The sequence below is a fragment of the Ictalurus furcatus genome, chromosome 1 (genome assembly GCF_023375685.1).
Source record: "Ictalurus furcatus strain D&B chromosome 1, Billie_1.0, whole genome shotgun sequence".
NCBI classification, from domain to species: Eukaryota; Metazoa; Chordata; class Actinopteri; order Siluriformes; family Ictaluridae; genus Ictalurus; species Ictalurus furcatus.
Window position 1 is genome coordinate 16,547,809 of NC_071255.1, and position 20,792 is coordinate 16,568,600.

At 40.5% G+C, this 20,792-nt stretch overlaps 1 protein-coding gene across 2 annotated transcripts in view; it reads right to left on the minus strand.

Moving 5' to 3' along the window:
• Positions 1-502: 502 nt before the first annotated feature.
• lingo4b (leucine rich repeat and Ig domain containing 4b) overlaps positions 503-20,792 on the minus strand; it is a 29,039-nt gene continuing 8,749 nt past the window's right edge. Inside the window, exons 1-2 of one of the 2 annotated variants that reach the window (XM_053629575.1) lie at positions 4,217-4,651; positions 503-2,446 (exon numbers count right to left, since the gene is read on the minus strand). In XM_053629575.1, coding sequence (XP_053485550.1) covers positions 611-2,434 — 1,824 coding nt within the window. In that variant the 5' untranslated portion in view covers positions 2,435-2,446; positions 4,217-4,651 and the 3' untranslated portion in view covers positions 503-610. Of the gene's footprint in view, positions 2,447-4,216; positions 4,652-20,792 lie in introns of those variants that run through there. The other variant, XM_053629567.1, reaches the window with a different exon arrangement.

A 20,792-nucleotide genomic window follows, 5' to 3' on the forward strand; every position in this document is an offset into this window, starting at 1 on the left:
ATACTCTTTTTATTATGATATTTATACATTGGCAAGACACATCTAAATATTTTTAACAAAAAAATTACCAAGCTCAAAAATGCATGCTTTTACAGAATTAATAAGTACTACTAGATAACTACTACTTTTTCAGCCCAGGAAAATACCACAGCTGACCATTTAACTGAAGTTTATTCTGATCTAATTTAATTTAATAATAATTAAAAAACAGAATGCAAATATGAGCCAGTAAATAATTTGTATACAACACTACACTTTTTAAAACTGACATATTACCTGATCAAAATACACATATTATCTCTAGATGCTTGTTTTGGAGTAAATTTCTCAAATTAATTGATATAATTTTTAAATGGTAACACAACTTTTACTTTCTATATTTTTTCAAGATAATTAAGTTCTTTAATGTTTCAGCAATAAATTTTTGCAAGTTGTACCGACCCCACAGAATGTCAGCTATTGGCAATACTGAATTGAAGGCAATTGTCCAGTATAAACTTATGCGATATAACCAAACTATCCCCCAGTATTTCAGTACAGTTCACAGAATCCACAATTCTGGTTATTTTATCATACATTAGCTACCCTCAAACTCTGTCCTTAGAGGACTTCATATAAGCTTCATTGTAAACCTCCCTGTGTCTGCACCATCTCCACCTCCTCCCATAGATGTACGTGGCACAAAGTCAATGGTGGCTGTGTGCTTAATCTGGCCCTTACTTTGGCTCCAGAGGAACATGAACACAAAACAGATGACCACAGAGCTTAGGAAAGAAAGGAACCCCATAGTAGTAGCAATGACAAGGGTCTTTGCATCAAAGGGGTAAGGGCTTGACACTTGTGCTGAAGAGTTGGTGGAAGGAGGAAATGAGCTTTCAAACCAACTCTCATCAAAGAAACTGGGAATTGTATACTTTCGAGGGGAGTTCCTCACATGAAGATTGGCAGTGATACTATCATTCCCTGCAGCATTAGCTGCAATACATAGGTAAGTTCCAGTGTCCTGCACTTGGGCATAACGCACTTCCAGAGTTCCATTTGCATGTACTCGTATTCTCCCCATAGAGCTCACTGGAGTCTGCTGGGGTGATAACCAAGTTATAGAGGGTGGGGGATACCCATCTGCTTTGCAATCAAACTGCACATTTGTTCCCTCCTCCACCTTTGCTTCTTGCAGCTTACGTTCCAGGATACATGCCTGACTGCAGATGAACACTTTTGTGAGCTCTGCCTCAGAAAAGTCACGAAACTCCCGCTTGCGACCACGTTCAGGTGCAGAACATGTAGGCTGGCGACCATCAAAGTTTATCCTCAAACGGCGTCGCACCACCCACAGTAACCGACAGTCACAAGTTAGTGGGTTCCTGTCTAGTCGCAAGGTCTGTAGGTTCCCGACTGCATGGAAGGCACTCTCTTCTAGGGTTGTAAGTCGGTTTGCGGATACATTGAGCAGCCGAAAGTGAACCAGACACCTAAAGGCACCTGGCTCAATGCGGAGCAGTTTTCCACCTACCAAGTGGAATTCCTGAAGTCTGAGCAATTCCCCTAGCATATTGCCTTCTATAGATGTAATAGGGTTATAGGACAGATCTAGGTAGATCAAGTGTGTTAAATGGCGCAATGAGGCATATGGTATGGCACTCAGATTGCAGTTACTGATAACCAAGGTGCTGAGGTTTAGACTCATAAGGCTGTTGCTGTTTAAAGTCTCTAGTGAGGGCCACTGAAGTATCTGCAGTGTATGCAGCTGGGGCAGCCGACGAAAGGCATTATTGGGCAATACATTAATGTTAAGTCTCCGTAGGCGCAATTTGGTCAGGCTTTGGAGCTGTGAAAATGCTTCACTTGGGATAGACGTAAGGTTACTGCGGTCCACGTTCAGCTCCTGTAAGTTCTGCAGACCAACAAAGGCCTTCTGTGAGATAAACACCAGGTCATTTTCCCCTGCATTAATTTCCCGTAGGTTCACCATCTCCTGAAATGTGTAGTCTAGAAACACAAGTATCTCATTCTTGCTAATGTCCAGGCTGAGAATGTTCGGCAAACCGGAGAAGACACCAACTGGGATGATCTTAAGCCGGTTGTTTTTAATTTTTAGAATTCGTAGGTTTTTCAGACCCTGAAATGCTTCCACTTCAATCATAGATATAATGTTCTCACTAAGGTCCAGCTCCTCTAGTTGGGATAATCCATAGAACTGTCGCCGACTCAGTGTCTTCAAGCGGTTGCCAGAAAGGTTCAGCCGCTTGGCACTGATGTGCAATCCTTCTGGAACAACTGTTAAGTGCTTTGAAGAGCAGTTGACCTCTAGTGTGTCCTGCCTACAAATACACTTTTGAGGACATGGCCATAGGAAATCGGATGCTGATAAGTGCAAACAGTAGAGTAGCAGGAGTGCCGAGACCCACTTCTGCTGACAAAACTCCACAAACATCTTGCCTCCTGCCTGTTGGAACCACAGAAATAGTATCAGTTAGGAGTGATTTACAAAGCAGATCAACATCAAATGAATAACATTATAATAACATTGTTTAATATTGCTATGAGTGCAATGTGATATACTGTGAAGGTACAATCACTGTATGAAAATACCAGCAAACAAAAGTTTACTTTTACTCCCTACTCAGTTTGATCTATTTGGTGTTTAATCATGTTACCAATAGAAAGAAAGTGATACATATGTTTTTAAGATACTTATAAAAAATGTCACATGCTTGCTCTAAGCCTAATTGTAACTGAAGTATGGTAAGATTTTAGTGTAGTCATATTATTATTATTATTATTATTATTATTATTATTATTACTATTATTATTATCATTAGCATTTTAATGTGTACCTTATAAACCTGGACAAACACTTGACAAACATACTAGAGCAAGTGATTTTTAAAGTTTCAAAAATATTTTAAATGAAGGCTATTTGCTACTAAGCAACACACAATGTTCAAGACAGAGCTTTTCCCAAATATTCTAGTTGGCAATTATGTACTCTTACTCTAATGTGTTATTTTTTAAAAGCTTCCTCATTAGCTGCGTTTACATGGACAACAATAATCTACTCTTAACCCGATTAAGACCAAACTTTGATTAAGAAACTACCATATAAACAGCCACTTTTACTTACCTTAATCTAATTAAGGTCATACTCAAATTAAGCTCTAATTGAATTAAGACAGGTGGAGTACTCCTGTTTTAGTCGCATTATGGATGTATATTACAGACATGTAAACACCTTAATCACATTATGAACGTCGTTTGAGAGTTTTCACTACATTTTGCGACAGGATACGATCACACACGGTAGTGCTCAACATTTTACGGCGAACAAGAGAGTTCGGCTGCGTCCCAAACCGCATACTTGCCTACTATAGGTCTGTAGTGGGGAAAATACATGTATCTCGGCTACTATATAGACGGTAAATACACAGTTGAGATGCAGCCCACGGCTTCAAGCAGTTGTCTATTAGCACATATAGCATGACAAATAATTAACTGCACTTAAAGCGTTCGTAAAATTTTTTTTATAAAAACACCCAAAACTGTATAAGGTACCATAACAAAGACGAACTATATGTTGATACGTGAAATTCTGGAGGGACGTCGGACGGCGTGGTGTGGTGACGTAATGACGCGGGCTGTTAATCTAATTATGTTCTACAACATGTAAAACAGGAACATGACAGGAGTATTCTAAAAGCGGCTCATGTAAACACCTTAATCACATCATTATCTTAATCAGAGTAAGGTCAATAATTAGATTACTGCTGTCCATGTAAACGTAGTCATTTTCAGTTAGTTGTACAATACCAATGAATACAGTCCTTTTCTGTTAATAAACAGTAACATACAGCCAATATTCTCCAACGCCATTTTAACTGCAGATCTAGATCATTCTGAAAAACAAGGTCCAAGTTTGCAATTTATAATCTTACAGTTCAGCTTTTTGTGATATAAAATAAGCCTGAAACCATAACGATCAATATCATGTGCTGTCTGTTAGAGTTAATATTAACATAAACAAATTTACTGAGTAGACTAAATTTCTTATTAAATAAACATAAATAAGATAATTGTTTTTGTAATTACATGAATAACAAACAATCTGAGTAAAGTTAAATTTGGTGCCTGCCAAAAACATATATGAAAACATACATCCCTTAAACAAATCACTTGTTTACAACTTAAAAACTGATTCAAACCTCTACAAGTCACTTACTGTTCTCCAGGACAGTCAATTTTTCTTTTTAGTATCACTAAGCCGCAGGCACATGACTGTAGATGCCAATTCAATCTGGTTTCTAGTTTAGTATTTCCACAAAGGGTCTTCTACTTGTAATGAGGGGCTGGCAGCAAGAACAGTGGAATGGGCTGTCCTATTCTAACAGCATGCAGCCTATCTTTGGAGTGGAGAACCCTGATTACAAAAATGAAAGTGTTGATCCCTCTGTTAGATTTAGACAGGTGCACAAAATTGGGTAGTGCTTAAGAAATGATTCACTTTCTTGCTTTCTCTTTTCCTACATTTTCATTCATTCACTCAAAATGTACCACATTTTCAACATCCACAATAGCTATGGAAATGTTATTGTTTGTATGTGTCTTAGGGTTTAAGGCATGTACAGTACATCAGACATTTTGAATTATATACATAACAACAAACCTCACCCACCTAAATATGTCTTTTTTTTTTAAACTAATGTAATCAACACTAACAAACAACTCAAAACTATGTTATTGCCAAACTGATTCCACTTCTTCTTAGCACATGTGTGGTCATTGTTCTCCAATTTATCAACAGATAAATCTAATCAGGTCTGGACAGCTTCAATAGGTTGCAGTTAAAGTCATAGGACAAGGTCAGATATGCCTTTCTCATAACACTCAGCATAGAAACCATACTGTAGACAGACAGGGTGAACAGTACTCCTTGTAAATATACCTTTGTTGAAAAGGTCAGAAGCATTGTTTCAGGCAGTCTGGTACTGAACAAAATACACAATAACCTTCAAGCATTCATAGACTTTATTACATATTCTATCTGAAAGGTCACTGGCCTTTGTATTTAGCCTGACATTTAACCTCAGTATGCATACCAGGAATGGGTCATGCTGACTCGCTTGCCCTCTTTTACACAGTGGTGTTATTCCTACCTTGCCTGTGTGAGAACTAACCCCAGCTGATCACTTATCCCCAATTAGAATTCCACAGATTAAAGAACAATAGTTTATGCATGTGACAGAGAACTGTTTATTGTTCCAGCAACTGGCACCATTTCCACACTCTGCAGAATTCAGTAGGACTGCACTTGTTGAGTATTATAGGCTCCTCCAGCAAATAACAGGTGCAGGACTGAGTAATAGAAGATGACAGAATGCCTGAGTGTTTTCCCATTTAGCAAGAGTACAGATTGATATTTGGTGCCAATTTCTATCGTTTTATTCATATGGCTAATTAATTATGTGATTCTTATTTGTTTGATTAATATACCTAGAATTAATATATGTAAATGTCTATAAAGATATGGCCTTCTTGCATATCTTTGGCCAATTGTATCTTGGGCCTCAGAAATTACATGTTTTTATCAGGACCAAGCCCAGAAACATAGCCACTTGGGAAAAACTTGGAAACAATAATAAACTGGCAAATAATAATGGTACAGTAATTAAGATGTAAAGTAATAGTTGGTCATGTATAAGGTATGACTTATGGTCTGTTTTCAGCCACAGTGGAAAGACAAGTGTATACAGTTGTACCCAAAAGTTTGCATACCCCTTGCAGAATCAGCTAAATGTCAATACTGTTAACAAAATAAGACAACTGTTTTTTGTTTTGTTATAGTTATTCATGAGTATCTTGTTTGTCCTGAGCAGTTAAACAGCCCAATGTTCTTCAGAAAAATCCTCCAGGTCCAGCACATTCTTTGCTTTTCCAGCATCTTCTGCATATTTGAGTCTGCATATCATTCACTGATGCTCAAGAAGGTAACACAATACATTAAGAGCCAGGGGGATGTAAACTTTTGAACAGGATGATCAGTGTAAATTGTTATTATTTTGTTTAAAGATCTTTTTTTTTCATTTAGTACTGCCCTTCAGATGCTAAATAAGGTAGTTACATATCTCCCAGAAGACAAAATACTAACAATATATACACGCTACCAGTCAAAAGTTTAGACACACTCATTATTTTCCCCCGACATTTTAGAATAATAATAAATATAATTATGGAATAACACAAATGGAACTATGGTAATTATGCTGTGATAAATAATCCAAAGTAAATAAAAATAATTTAGCATTTTAACATCTTCAAAGTAGACACCATTTTTGTGTAGAATTTCCAGAAATATTTTGCTCCAAGACATCCATAAAAAAAGTAAATAAAATGTTGTTTTACAAAGAAAGTAATGAATATGTTAGCACAATTCTTTATACAGTGGGGGAAATAAGTATTTTTATCAGTAAATATATTTCCAATGAGGCTATTCACATGGAATTTTCACCAGCCATCCATATTAACTCAACAAATCCGCAAATATAACGAATTCACAACATTAAAGTCCATAAATAAAGTTATGTGTAATAAAGTGAAATGACACAGGAAAAAAGTATTGAACACACTAAGAAAAAGCAGTTCTGTAAGGCAAGGAACCAGCTGAAATCCGTAAGTAATTATAACCCCTATCTGTGCAAATTAATATCAGCTGGGTTAGTAAATTGATGGTCTATAAAAAGGTTTTTTGTTACCAAGGTGTCACACAAGAAACATCTCATGATGGGTAAAAGCAAAGAGCTCTCCCAAGAACTTCGCAACTTTATTGTAGCAAAGCATATTGATGGAATCGGTCATAGACGTATTTCAAAACTTCTGAATCCTCCAGTAAGTACCATTGGAGCCATTATCCGCAAGTGGAAGCAACATCACTCCATCATCAACCGGCCATGCACAGGAGCTCCTCACACGTTTTCTGACCAGGGAGTCAGAAGAATAGTCAGAAGAGTAGCCCAAGAGCCAAGGACCACTCGGAAAGAGCTCCAGAAACACTTGGAGGCAGCAGGTGCCATCACCACAGAGAAAACAATAGGCAATGCACTCCACTGCTCACGCTCACCAGCAAGACTCCATTACTAAAGAAAAGGCATGTCGAAGCTCGTTTAAAGTTTGCTACAACTCATTTGGACAAGCCTATGAAATATTGGGTACGTGTAGTCTGGTCAGACGAGAGCAAAATTTAACTTTTTGGCTGTCATACTACACACCATGTTTGGAGAAGAAATGGCACTGCACATGACCCTAAAAACACTCTACCAACACTGAAGTTTGGAGGTGGAAGCATCATTGTGTGGGGCTGTTTTTCATCGCATGGTACTGGCAGACTTCATATAATTGAAGGAATGATGAATGGCGCCCTTTACCATAAGATTCTTGAGAAGAATCTGCAGCCATCCACCAGAATGATGAGGATGAGACGTGGGTGCACCTTCCAGCAGGACAACGATCCAAAGCATACAGCAAATTAAACTCTCAATTGGTTTCAGAGAACAAAAATCAAGGCATTAGAATGGCCCAGTCAATCACCTGACTTGAATCCAATTGAACAAGATTTAAAGACAGTATGTGTAGAAGAATGGGCCAAAATCACACCTGAATACTGCGGCCGATTAATTTCTTCATACAGGAAGCATCTTGAAGCTGTCATTACAAACAATGGCTTCTCCACTAGGTATTAAATAAATTTCAGTTAGCATGTTCAATACCTTTTTCCTGTTTCATTCCACTTTTGGGCCAAGCACCAAAGATTGTTATTGTTATTTTCTTATTGTTATACCTTTTCTTATTCTTCTGCTTCTTCTTCTGGCTAGGGTGTCTAGGCAGCCCATTGAACTGTCTGGTAAAAAGTTGTGAAATTTGGCACACTGACTGGGGAAGGGCTAAGGAATATTCTGACCAAATTTGGACCAAGTGCTGCAAACACTCTAGCACCACCATCGGGTCAAATTTGGGCCTAATTTGGAAGGTTATGGTCATAACTTTTGGACCATGTAAAAAAGGTATCCCTGAATTACCTAGGTTGTGAAGAGTTCAACGCACCATATGACATCAATTACTGCCTAATTAGATATTCTGCCTTCTTGGATTTTGTCAATAATGTTTAAAAACTTTTTAAACCTACACATTTTGTCCAATCATCACCAAATTTGGCATATATCATCTTCAGAATAAGCTTCACAAAAGTTATCAAAAGCATTTTATATACTCCAAATGGTTTGCCCATAATGGGCTAACAAATCTGACAGCAAAGTCACCAAATGGGAATTGAGGCTGTATCTCAGCAACACCGTTGCACACTGACATAAATCTTGGTCATAAAGCTTCAGGAGGATAATCTGTGGCAATGCAACAAATTTCATGTCAGTGCCACCTACAGGTCAAAATGTACAATAACATGCTAAAAATGCTTACATCTAACTGCCATATTTGCTACTCCTCCTCTGAATTTTGTCCAATCTTCACCAGATGTGGCTCACATCATCTTGAGACCTGTCTGAACAAAAATTATCAAAACTCCTGTAACACACTGGCAAATGCAAAGAACAGGATGCGAGGGTGTATCTCAGCAATGCATCCATTTATCATCACAAAACTTCACAAAAGTATCTTTGGGACCACACCTTGAATGTACCAGAGAAGTTTCGTGACTGTGCCACCTTGGGGTTAAGAACTGTAACAAATTTTACACTATCCGTTGTTATCCAGATGAGGATGGGTTCCCTTCTGAGTCTGGTTCCACTCAAGGTTTCTTCCTCTTAACATCTTAGGGAGTTTATCCTTTCCACCGTCGCCACCGGCTTGCTAAATTAGGATAAATACGTACATTTAAAATTTGTATACCGTGTTTATATGTTTCTGTAATGCTGCTTTGAGACAATGTCCATTGTAAAAAGCGCTATACAAATAAAATTGAATTGAATTGAATTAACAACTTTAATTTTTTTCCTCATATCATTTGAAGAATTTGTGCTAAATTCACAGTACTGTTTTCTATAATTCCCTGGATTATACTGAAGTGAATGCCCATATTATGTCCCATCAACTCCGATTTTGGCATACATCATCTTCAGACCACCCTGGGCAAAAGTTATCTAAATAATTTTGAATATTCCAAATGGTTTGTTGTAATGTGCCAACAAATCTGATGGCGAAACCGCCAAACCTGAGGCTATGCAACAAATTTCATGACAGTGCCATTTACTGGTCAAAAGTTACAATAACAAGCAGAAAATGCTTCCATCTAAAAGCCATTTTGGCTCACATCATCTTGAGAACTGTCTAAACAACTGTCTACTGCCATTCAACACATGACTGGTGGTGTTTAATATCAAATAACATTTTTATTGAGCAATTTTCAATTGAAACAAACAAACACAATGTAAGACAGACATAAGTTTTGTGCAAATACTTGCACAAAGTGTGAAAAAAAGTCCAGAAAAAACATAAATACCTTAGATGTTTTTAAATTGCAAGAAGAAAAAATAATTCAGGTTAGATAAGTAGCAATCATGACCATAGGTAAAAGTATCAGCGGTCAACACCACAGGTCACAGCAGTAATAGTAACTGCAGCAGCAATGCCAACATGCTGCCCATTTGTTCATCTAGAGCCTGCCTTCCTCCTGCAGTCAGAGAATTCCATCACTGTCTGTGGTCAAAACATACAGTGCCCTCCACTAATATTGGCACCCTTGGTAAATATGAGCTCTTATGGATATCAAACAATTCCAAACAAAACACAGGTTTACAAACAAACAAACAACCAAATAAATTTTATATATATATATATATATATATAAAATGTATAGGTGTGCAACAATTAGTGGCACCATTTTAGTCAGTGGTAGGTTAATGGTTAAAGAGTTGGACTACTGATCAGAAGGTGGTGAGTTCAAATCCCAGCACCACTAAGCTGTCACTGCTGGCCCTTAACCCTCAACTGCTCAGATGTATAAATGAGATAAATGTAAGTAGCTCTGGATAAGGGCGTCTGCCAAATGCCATGAATGTACATGTGAATGAAATACTTTGTGCTACCTTCCTTTGCCAAGGTAACAGCTCTGAGTCTTCTCCAATAATACTCTGTAAAGTTGAAAAATATATGGCAAGGGATCTGAGACCATTCCTCCATACAGAATCTCTCCAGATCCTTCAAATTTCGATGTCCATGCTGGTGGACTCTCCTCTTCAGTTCACCCCACAGGCTTTCGATGGGTTTCAAGTCAGGGGACTGGGATGACCCTGGCAGAACCTCGATTTTGTGGTCAGTAAACCACTATTGTAGGGCTGCAACTAACGATTATTTTCATAATCGATTAGTTGGCCGATTATTTTTTCAATCGGTTGATTAATCGGACGGGGCAAACTTCCATTACCTTTTTTTTCTTTCATTTATTTAAAATAAAATCCACAAACTGAGTGTTACAAATATAAACTTAAGACTAAAACTTTTTTCCAATTATATAAGACTGAAAGAACCCAATACACACACACACACACACACACACACACACTAGAATATATATTAATAATTTAGGACTGTAGTTGAATTCAGTGGGGTTTTTTTTGCATCTATAAAAAGTAATATATAAATACTTACTTACATATATGGATGCATAAAAAGCACAGAATTCTACAGTCCTAGCAATCCCTGGTTGATTGGTAGAACCTGTCATTCAAATACAAATACCAGGTTCAATTACATTTTATTGTTGGTGTGACATTTAAATTGACTCTCTGAATTATCTTTTGTTTATTTTATCCATCAGTGCGACACTTGAACTTGTCTACCACTCATAGGTTTTTGCAAATTATCATTTCATTTGGAAATAAATTTAAAATAAATCCATCAATGAACGATCGTTAGTTCACCTAACGTGATATTTGCGAATGCACACGAATAACTAAACTGATTAATTTTAAGACATCTCATTTGAATATATTTTGATACATTTAACAAAAATATCTAATATTATTTAAACATTTTTAAAACTTTCCTACGGACCCCCTGCAATTACACCACTGACCACTAGGGGTATGCGGAAACACTGCACTAGACGGTAGCGTGAACAATGTGTAGTGTAAGTGTATATAGGACGTCATTTGGGACACAACTTTAGTATTTACTCTCCGGAGCATGTTTTCGAAACAGAAGTAATGTAGTGAGTAAACACACCCCATGCCACGTGAAGACCAACTAATCAATAATTACATTCGTTGACAACGATTTTCATAATCGATTATTATCGATTTTATCGATTAGTTGTTGCAGCTCTACACTATTGTGTTGATTTTGATGTATGTTTTAGAGTCCATGATGCCCTGTATCCTAACAAATGTCCAGGTCCTCTGACAGAAAAACAGCTCCAAAACATTAAAGAGCCACCACCATATTTAACCATGGACATGAGGTACTTTTTCCATATGGCTACCTCTCTGTGTGTTCAAAACCACTTCTGGTGTTTATTGTCAAAAAGCTTCCTTTTGGTTTCATCTGACCATAGAACCCAATCCCATTTGAAGTTCCAGTAGTGTCTGGCAAACTGAAGATGCTTGAGTTTGTTTTTGGATGAGAGTTAAAGCTTTTTTTCTTGAAACCCTTCCAAACGACTTGCAGTGATGTAGGTGACTTTGGATTTGGAGACTTTCTGACCCCAAGATTTTTTGGCCACTCGAACCATACTCTTTCTTCTGGAACTCAATTAATGGATCTTGTATGGTAGCACTACTTGTATTGTTCCCTGCTCGATATATCGCTTTGCTTGTATTTTCTCATCTGTAATTCACTTTGTATAAAAGCGTCTGCTAAATGAATAAATGTAAATGTAATGTAATGTACTCTTCACCGTGCGTTGAGACAATACAGACACGCATCCAATTCAAGGTTGATTCATATCATTTCCAATTGACTAGAACTTCTTAATTACTGCCCTGATGGTGGAAATGGGCATTTTTGCTATATTCATATAGCAAAAATGGACATTTTTGCTATATTCGTATAGCCACTTCCCATTTTGTGAAGCTCAACAACCTTTTGCCACACATCACAGCTCTATTCCTTGGTCTTACCCATTGTTATGAATGACTAAGGGAAATTGGCCTATGTGTTATCTCATATTTATACCCCTGTAAAACAGGAAGTCACGGCTGAACATTTTCCTGTTCCTAGTCACCCAGGTGTACAACAGAAAGGTAAAATGTCAATGGAAATATATGTCAAATATACTTTTCTCATATGAATTCATAGGGGTGCTTATAATTGTTGCACATGTATATTTAACAATATTTAAGATATTTTTTGATAAACCTGTGTTCTGTTTGCAATTGTTTGATATCCATGACAGCAGAGTATTTTTGTGAATTTTTTTAACAAAAATCAAACAGTTAAACAGTAAAGCCTTCTTTGCTCATATTTACCAAGCGTGCCAGTATTAGTGGAGGGCACTGTCCACATAATGAGTGAAACTACAAATCGCTCTTCAATCCTATTGCCTAAAGTTATGGCTTTGCTTTCCTTTGACTGTTTAGGCAACAATTGTAATGAACCCGTGAATGTGCAGCTCACTGAAAAGCTTGGCCCCCGAAAATGATGCTTGCAGCTTTAATTAAGTTTTGAATTTGCTTTCCCTGCTGCAATACTTTGTTTATTTTCATTTTCATTTACTCTATGCATTGTATAAAAACTGTTCTTGTTCCCAAATAAATACTGAAAGGAGCCACTGGAAAGGAGACGTATCACTTTCTGGGTCTCAAACAAGGTTGGAGGATCATCCAGTGCTTCACTGAAGGGTATTTGGGGCAGACATCTGATGGCTTCATCATTGATGGCTGAAGGTCGGTTCAGGACGTTGTCAAAGTGTTCGGCCCAACGTTCGAGAATCTTCTTCTTGTCAGTGATCAATGTATTATCTGCGCTGAGGAGAGGACATGAGCCTGATGACGTGGGTCCGTACACTTCTTTCAAAGTGTCATAGAATCTCTTCATGTCATGCCTGTCTGCATAGCCTTGGATCTCATCAGCTTTGTTGCTCAACCATGTGTCTTGTATCTGGTGGAGTCTCTGCTGTACCAATCTGTGTACGTTTTTGTACGCATCTTTCTTGGAGGTGGACGTAGTGTTGTTGAGGTAGGTTTGATGGAGACGGCGTTTCTCGTTCAGCAACTGCTTAATGTCTTTGCTGTTCTCATCAAACCAATCTTGGTGCTTTCTGGCTGAAAGACCCAGAATTTCAGTAGCTGTGTCATAGACCAGTTCTCTGAGAGCCGCACAGTCATATTCCACGTTCTGGCTGTCCAGAGAGCTGGATTCCAGACGATCGTCCAGGGCATCCATAAAAGACTGCTTGGTTCTACCGCACTTCGGCTTTGTAATGTTTACACGTTTAGGGGCCTTTTTCCCCTGTGGGCATCTCTTTGGCTGGATGCGGATGTTGAGCTTGGTGATAATGAGACGGTGGTCTGTCCAGCATTCGGCTCCATACATGGACTTGGTCACGCGTACATCCTGCCTGTCCCTCTTCCTGACGATGATGTAGTCAATGAGGTGCCAATGCTTTGAGCGAGGGTGCATCCATGACGTCCGAGTACGGGTTGGGAGGCGAAATACTGTGTTGGTAATCAGCAGTTCATGTTCGGCGCAATTCTGAAGCAAGAGGATACCGTTGCTGTTGCAGTGACCCACTCTGTGCTTTCCTAGCGCTCCATCCCAGGCAGAGCTGTCATTGCCGACTCTCGCGTTAAAGTCGCCTAGAATGGCGAGCTTGTCTGTTCTAGGAACATCAGCGATGACAGGGTGGAGGTCCTCGTAGAACTTGGCCTTCACTTCATCTGGGTTGGTCATGGTTGGAGCATAGCAGCTGATGATTCAAAGGTGCTTTCTTCCAGACAGGAGGGGGAGTTTCATGGTCATGAGCCTGTCGTTGACTCCCTTAGGAAGGCCTGCCAACTTGCCAATCAGCGCTGGTTTTACTGCAAAACCGACACCAGCTTCACGGCGCTCATCGTTGTCTCGACCACTCCAGAAAAAGGTGTATCCAGAGCCCCTTTCACAAAGTTCACCTTCGCCTGCGAGCCGGGTCTCGCGCAGGGCCGCAATGTTGATGTTGTATCTGAATAGTTCATTTGCTATCAGAGCGGTTCTCCTCTGGGGTCTGTCCGTGTCATGCCTGTCCATGAGAGTCTCACATTCCATGCACCAAAGATGAGAGGAACAATCCTCATTTTTTTCTTTGTGTTTTGACCGCTTGATTAGGGCCCCCACCAGCCACGGTAAGCTGGTTAGGGAAGTTTTGGAGCAGGCAATGTTTAGGGCACTTTTTCTAGCCCCTTCCTCATGCCTGGAGGTGAGCAGTGCAATCCTAAATAGGGCTGCTCAGTCGCTCAGGGGGCTGCCGCACACTGCTGCTCCCTTTCGTGAAGAACAACCACATGGCCTGGGCCGCCTGTGTGCAGGGTTGCGGCTACGGCTGCCAGTGTACCCACACCTGCCGCTTTGTCGCTTGCCTGTTGCCACAGGACTTGGAGGGGGATGAATAGTAGATGACAAAATGACTTGCGCTGTGATTTGGTTTAAAGGGAGGAAGAGTTGCGCATTTCATCGACCTCACTCTCTCGCCCAAAACCAACTGGGTCCAACAGCAAGACAAGGTCAAGATGGCTGGGGTCGGAGTTGAGTGCAGTGGATAACCTTGGCGACCTTTGTGACTCGCCATACTCTTAAAGCGCTCCACGACGCTTTGCTGGGAATCGCCTTTCTGCCCGATGGCCGGTTAAGTGGTTCTTCCGCACAGATAGCTGAGTCCAGTCTTTACTATTTACCCATAGCTGGGAGGCTCGTGGAGGACGGGAGCATATATCTTCCCGTGCAAGTCCTTATGACTTGCCCACTGTCCAATGGGTCAGCTATGATACAACACTCCTGGAGCAGAGAGGGTTAAGGGCCTTGTTCAATGGCCCAACAGTGGCAGCTTGGCAGTGCTGGGGCTTGAACCCCTGACCTTCTGATCAGTAATCCAGAGTCTGCCAGTGCTGGGGCTTGAAATCCCAGCCCTCTGAGTCACCCAGAGACTTAACCGCCAAGCCACCACTTCCCCCCAATATGTGGAACAGACTGATTTCTATGCTTAAAAGTAAAGGAGAGAATGAGAGTTTTATATAAATTCTACTGACTGCCAAAGGCGGTGCTTGTCACCTGGATGTCTATCACATGTACATGCAGGTCGAGGGTTTCTATCAACAAAGTCACCTGTGACCTGGGTGAAGTATGCCCTTCACCCTGGTACTAAAGGCACGTTCACCCAGGAAGTGACCTCTTGGCAATCTTCTCACGTCGGTAAGCAGGTTTCAGGAGTGCAGGCACCGCTGGTAGTTTTGTAACCAGAAGTAGGGTTGGAGCTATGAACCCCTTGTCCTCCAAAGACTGCGGCTAGCCATTTTTGGAATTGTTTAACTTGAGTGTCAGGTTGGAATCCCCTCCCGAAGTATTCTGTTTATACTTATCGTGGAGTCATTCCCCACAATTTTGATTGTTTCTTTTGTGACACGTTGTCGGTAGGACAGGCTACACAATGCACCCTTATTGGGCTTTGTTGAAATGGGTAGTTTTTCGTCCCCATGATTAATTCCTTAATTTATATAATTATTGGCTACAGTGTGAGAGAGCGTGTTCGCTCTTAGCTGCACCATATTGTCTCACCATGCATAGTTATCATAGATGGATCATTCCCCAATATTTTCCTTGTTTTGTTTTCATAATTGACTAGTTGTTGGTAAAACAGGCTACACAATGCACCCTGATTGGGTTTGATTGAAATGGGTGATTGTTTTCGTCCCCTTGATTTAGTTTGTTGATTTCTTTAATTATTAGCTATAGTGTAAGAGAGTGTTTGCTCTTAACTGCACCATATTGCTTCACAGTGATCTCAGCAGGTATTACCATACAGAAATACTGCAATGTGGTACCCATGTTTATGACATGTACTGATTGCCGGGCCCCTTTTGAACCAGAGGATGGCCATGATAGATGTCCCTCTTGCCTGGGGGTTGACCACTTAAGAGAGGGACTGACTGAGATGGGATGCATGAACTGCAGCTGTATGATCTTAGCACTACATGCAGCCAGGCTGGCCCAGCTAGAGGGCAGGTTGGGCACTCAACCACATCCTATGCAGGCCATGTCTCCTAGCTCTCATAAGTGCCATAAGACTGATTCGTGGGGGGCCCCTGGTTAGGGTAAACGCAGAATGGTAGATCCCCTAGCCCAGAAGGTAGACACCTTGGCTTTCTGAGTTTGCAGAGATTACGTCTCTCCTCCTTAATCTGCAACCACCTGGTGTAAAGCCTGCTGGTGGTCCCGCTGGAGCCGCACTAGAGTCTCCTCCCATGATGCTGCCTCCAATACTGTCACCAGCCTTTGAGATCCAGGAGGAGGATGCACTCTCCACTAGGGCCTCAGAGAGCCTAGTTATAGGTGGAGGTTATGACGAGGAGGGGCAATTGAAAGCTCCCATTCATCTCACCCCAATTCTCAGGGGATGAGCCACAGTACACTGAAGGGCTCCAAGACCAGTAAGACATCGGTCAGGCCTGCGGTAAAAATAGCCTTCGCACCTCTAGGGTTAGATGCAGCACCTGTCCACGTGACTCCTCAGAGCGCTTTTTTCAGGAAGACCTGTCAGTTCGCAGCTCTCTGTGTCCCACACTCAGCTCCATATATCGAAAAGCTGCAGAGGTGCTGGGCAGACCCCAGGTGTTTCTCTCATCTCCGGGCAGACTGTAGCGTAGGGCTGCACGATTATGGACAAAATGATAATCCTGATTATTTTGATCAATATTGAGATCTCGATTATTTATCAAGATTATTCATTGATTTTAGTGACAACATATTTTTATTGTACTTTCACATTTTAAATAAACAGACTGTTGCTTTGACCTCCATGTTGTGCTACATTCCTGCTAATGTTCAAATCTTTGCATCAAATTAGACTGGTCCTTAAAGTGCATCATCTCGTAGAAGCAAAATATAAATAAAATTGTACCCAAAATATAGGATAAGTAAAAATGCCATCAACCAAATGAAAATATGAATCACATATAACAATATGCAACTAAATGAAAACAATTCAGGCAAATGCAGAAAAGGCAATAACAGTGTTTACAGGAGGAGAGACGCAAGACAATTTCTTTTAGGATATTGCAAAAATTTAGGAGCACAGTTGAAGTTTAGTGTTTTTTTTTTATTATTTTTTAAGAGACGGTAGTGTTAATGTGCCACAATATAACACACAAGTAGGCATTTGAAAACTTGAGCTTGTCAATTATGACAGAATTTAGGAACATAGTGCGTGATCAATAAAAGATGGCGGTTGTGAGATCAGGAAGTTGAGAGAAGCAGATGATGTTCAGTGTTACTCGTCATCATAATGGCTTCTCTGCAGTATTTCCACACTTGTTCAGTTGACTGCTGAAATGGAAAGCAGTGTGAAAGTAACTGTTGCTCGGTGTAGATGCATTTTGGACTAGTTTTTATTCCGATTGTATTATACAACTCAGACAAGTTCACTCGCATCGGTGTGAATAAATATTTATTCACAGTCGCAAACGCGAGTGAAATGGTCGCACTGTAGAGCCCTGGAGTTTATCTGCAAAGTTTTTTCCTGTTTGGCATGATGACGTTTAATGTCCTCGACAACCTCTGTAGTGCCATTTAGCATCGTGCTAGCTAGTGTCATGATTTCCCCTCGCGCAAAGCGCTGGAGCTCACAGAGAAACTGGCAGCTCGAGCGCTAACTCTGTTTCCGGGTGTCATGATTTCCCCTTGAAGCAGCGTGCTCTAAGCGCGACTGCGCGAGCACCTGCTTTTCCATTGTTGACAGTAGTGACATCTGGACACGTGGGTTTTGTTTATGTTTCTGTCATGTCTCCTCCCTGTTCTGTCATTGGCTGGGATTTCACGTGTGTCTGTATTGCCCTCAGCTGCTAGCAGTTTAGACACTGATCATGTCCACATATATACCGCGCGCCTCCCAGCACACAACCCGGAAGATTATTGTAGAGTTAGATTAGTTCGTTTAGTAGTCATAGTCACGTTCCATGTTTAGAGTTAGTTCACGCTGGGTTATCCGCTCCCAGTTCCTCATCATAGTTCATGTTTCTCGTTTTGTTTATCGACCCTGTTTTCCGTGACCACGACCTTTATTCATGTTTAACCCTGTGTATGCCTGTTTGCCGATCACCTGACCTTCACCTGTTTTGGATTATGTTTTTGGATCACGTTTTGGATTTGTCTGCCTGTCTCTCTTTTAAAATAAACACTGTTCATACTGCACTTGCATCCGTCCTATCTCCGCTCCGTCACGATACGTGACACCGGGTTTTGGCACTACAAAATGACGTCAGCCCTGCACCGCTCTATGTGATTGGCTGTAAGTGTAGGAAGCACTTGATTTGAGTGGAGAAAATAGCGGAGTTTTCTCTGAGCGGAGGATGAACTTTAAACGTCAATATCGCAGTCGATCATGCACATTTAATCGTGGGCAGTCAAAGTCGTAATCGCGATCGATATCCGATTAATTGTGCAGCCCTACTGTAGAGTACTGGCTAACATGCAGGATGCATCCAACTATGGCCTTGACAGCATGCCCAATATAGAGCCAGCTTGTTGCCGCCCTTGTGCTGTTGCCTGATAAAACACTTATGCCCGACGCACATTGTCCCCGGCTACAATGCCATTTGACAGATGATTTCATTGTGAGAAGCTATGACACAGCAGCATGTATTGGGAATTCCATGTCAACACCTTATATTGGCCCTGTCCCAGACGTTGCAGGCCTCTGAGGTTGACCCTTCTGCCCACAGTCTGAGTGACACGTCTTTGCAGGCATTCGCATATATGACCAGGGAGTTGGGTAGGCTAATGTCTTCGTTAACCCTCACTCGACGGCAAATATGGTTGGCCCAGTCTCCACTTTTGGAACCCTGCAGGACAGCCCTCTATCCTCTATATAAATTCAAAGAACCGCAGTTATATACTTAACCATCGATATAAAGATAAAATGATGTTTGTATACAGAGGCTTCAGGCCCATAACAAAAAGTATTACATTAGTCCATCCATCCATCCATCCATCTTCTATACCGCTTATCCTTTTTTCAGGGTCACGGGGAACCTGGAACCTATCCCAGGGAGCATCGGGCACAAGGCGGGATACACCCTGGACAGTGTGCCAATCCATCGCAGGGCACTCAATCACACACACACTCACACACCCATTCATACACTACAGACACTTTAGATATGCCAATCAGCCTACCATGCATGTCTTTGGACTGGGGGAGGAAACCGGAGTACCCAGAGGAAACCCCCGCAGCACGGGGAGTACATGCAAACTCCGCACACACAGGGCCATGGTGGGAATCAAACCCCCGACCCTGGAGGTGTGAGGTGAACGTGCTAACCACTATTACGTATTACATTAGTCATTGCTTATATATGCATCACTATCAATCCCGAGGCTGTTGCACATGCAGAGGTGGGGTATGAAAGCATATAGCTTTCTGTATTGGCTTATTAGTAAGACTTGATTTATTTATTGTGTTGTATATATTATATTCTTTATGTTGTCTTTGTGTTTAAACAAGCAAAGGACACAGGATAACCTTTTTATTTTATTTTTGTTTAAACTGACATAAGTCGTTGTGATCACTTTTCTTGACTACATTTTTAAAGAGCTAAAGGAAGCTTAATCCTAAGTCTAACAGAACATATTCTTAAATTGAAGATTATTGAAGATTATTATAATAGCCTTGTGCTGTACTCTATGGTTGACTGAAAAAAAGGATTGCGGAGAGAAATGGGACATGCACTGGTGACATACATCTGTGATGGATTATTATTTAATAAAAAAATCTCACCTTTGATTGTTTGATTGATAGCACTAGCATGCAAACAAATCACTCTTATTGGGAGCATGGATGACTCATGCAATACAGTTGAATATGCATTATTGTAACAAGGTAATTACATTTGTTCATTGCACTTAAAAGTTGAGCACTGTATTAAAGCAATGTGGGCCTCTACTGAATGCAGTGGATTAGACACCATATAACCAGTTCACAAACAAATATTTGCATAATCCCTTACAGAGAGCAGACAGCTGGGTTCTGTTTGACACACATGCTGGTTGGGTAGAGCTGATATAATTTGCAAAGTCCTGTTTTCAGACTAGATTCCAGTCATAGGAATTGGCTGTTGTTGGGGGAGGAGTATGATTCAAGTCTGTTTCATGTGTATACCAGCCTGAGATACCCGGTAAGCTTAGAATGATATCATATATTTACATATGGGGCTGTTTGGGCAGGTTCAGTTTGTATGGTGCTTTCATAGAATAGTTAAAACTACATAAAAGTCAAACTGTTTCCTGATAGCTTTGTGTCTGCGCAGGACTTCTGCTTCTTAGCATCAAGATTACAAACAAACTCAGGCAAATAAAAATGTGGAGGAGACAGCTGACCTAAGACAATCTGATTGCTGCCCGGAGTCTTTCACACACTGAAAGCCTATTGATCCTATAGGGTTTATATGTTAATGGGATTACAACAAATATATTTATATTACGTGATAACTTAGTTCATATACAAAGAAAGGCCTTGTAAATGTGATGGGTATAATAAGCTGTATAACACCACCTATAAAATGCAGCCTTTCATCAGATTCTCAGTCACCTATAATTGGAGCTCTTAAATC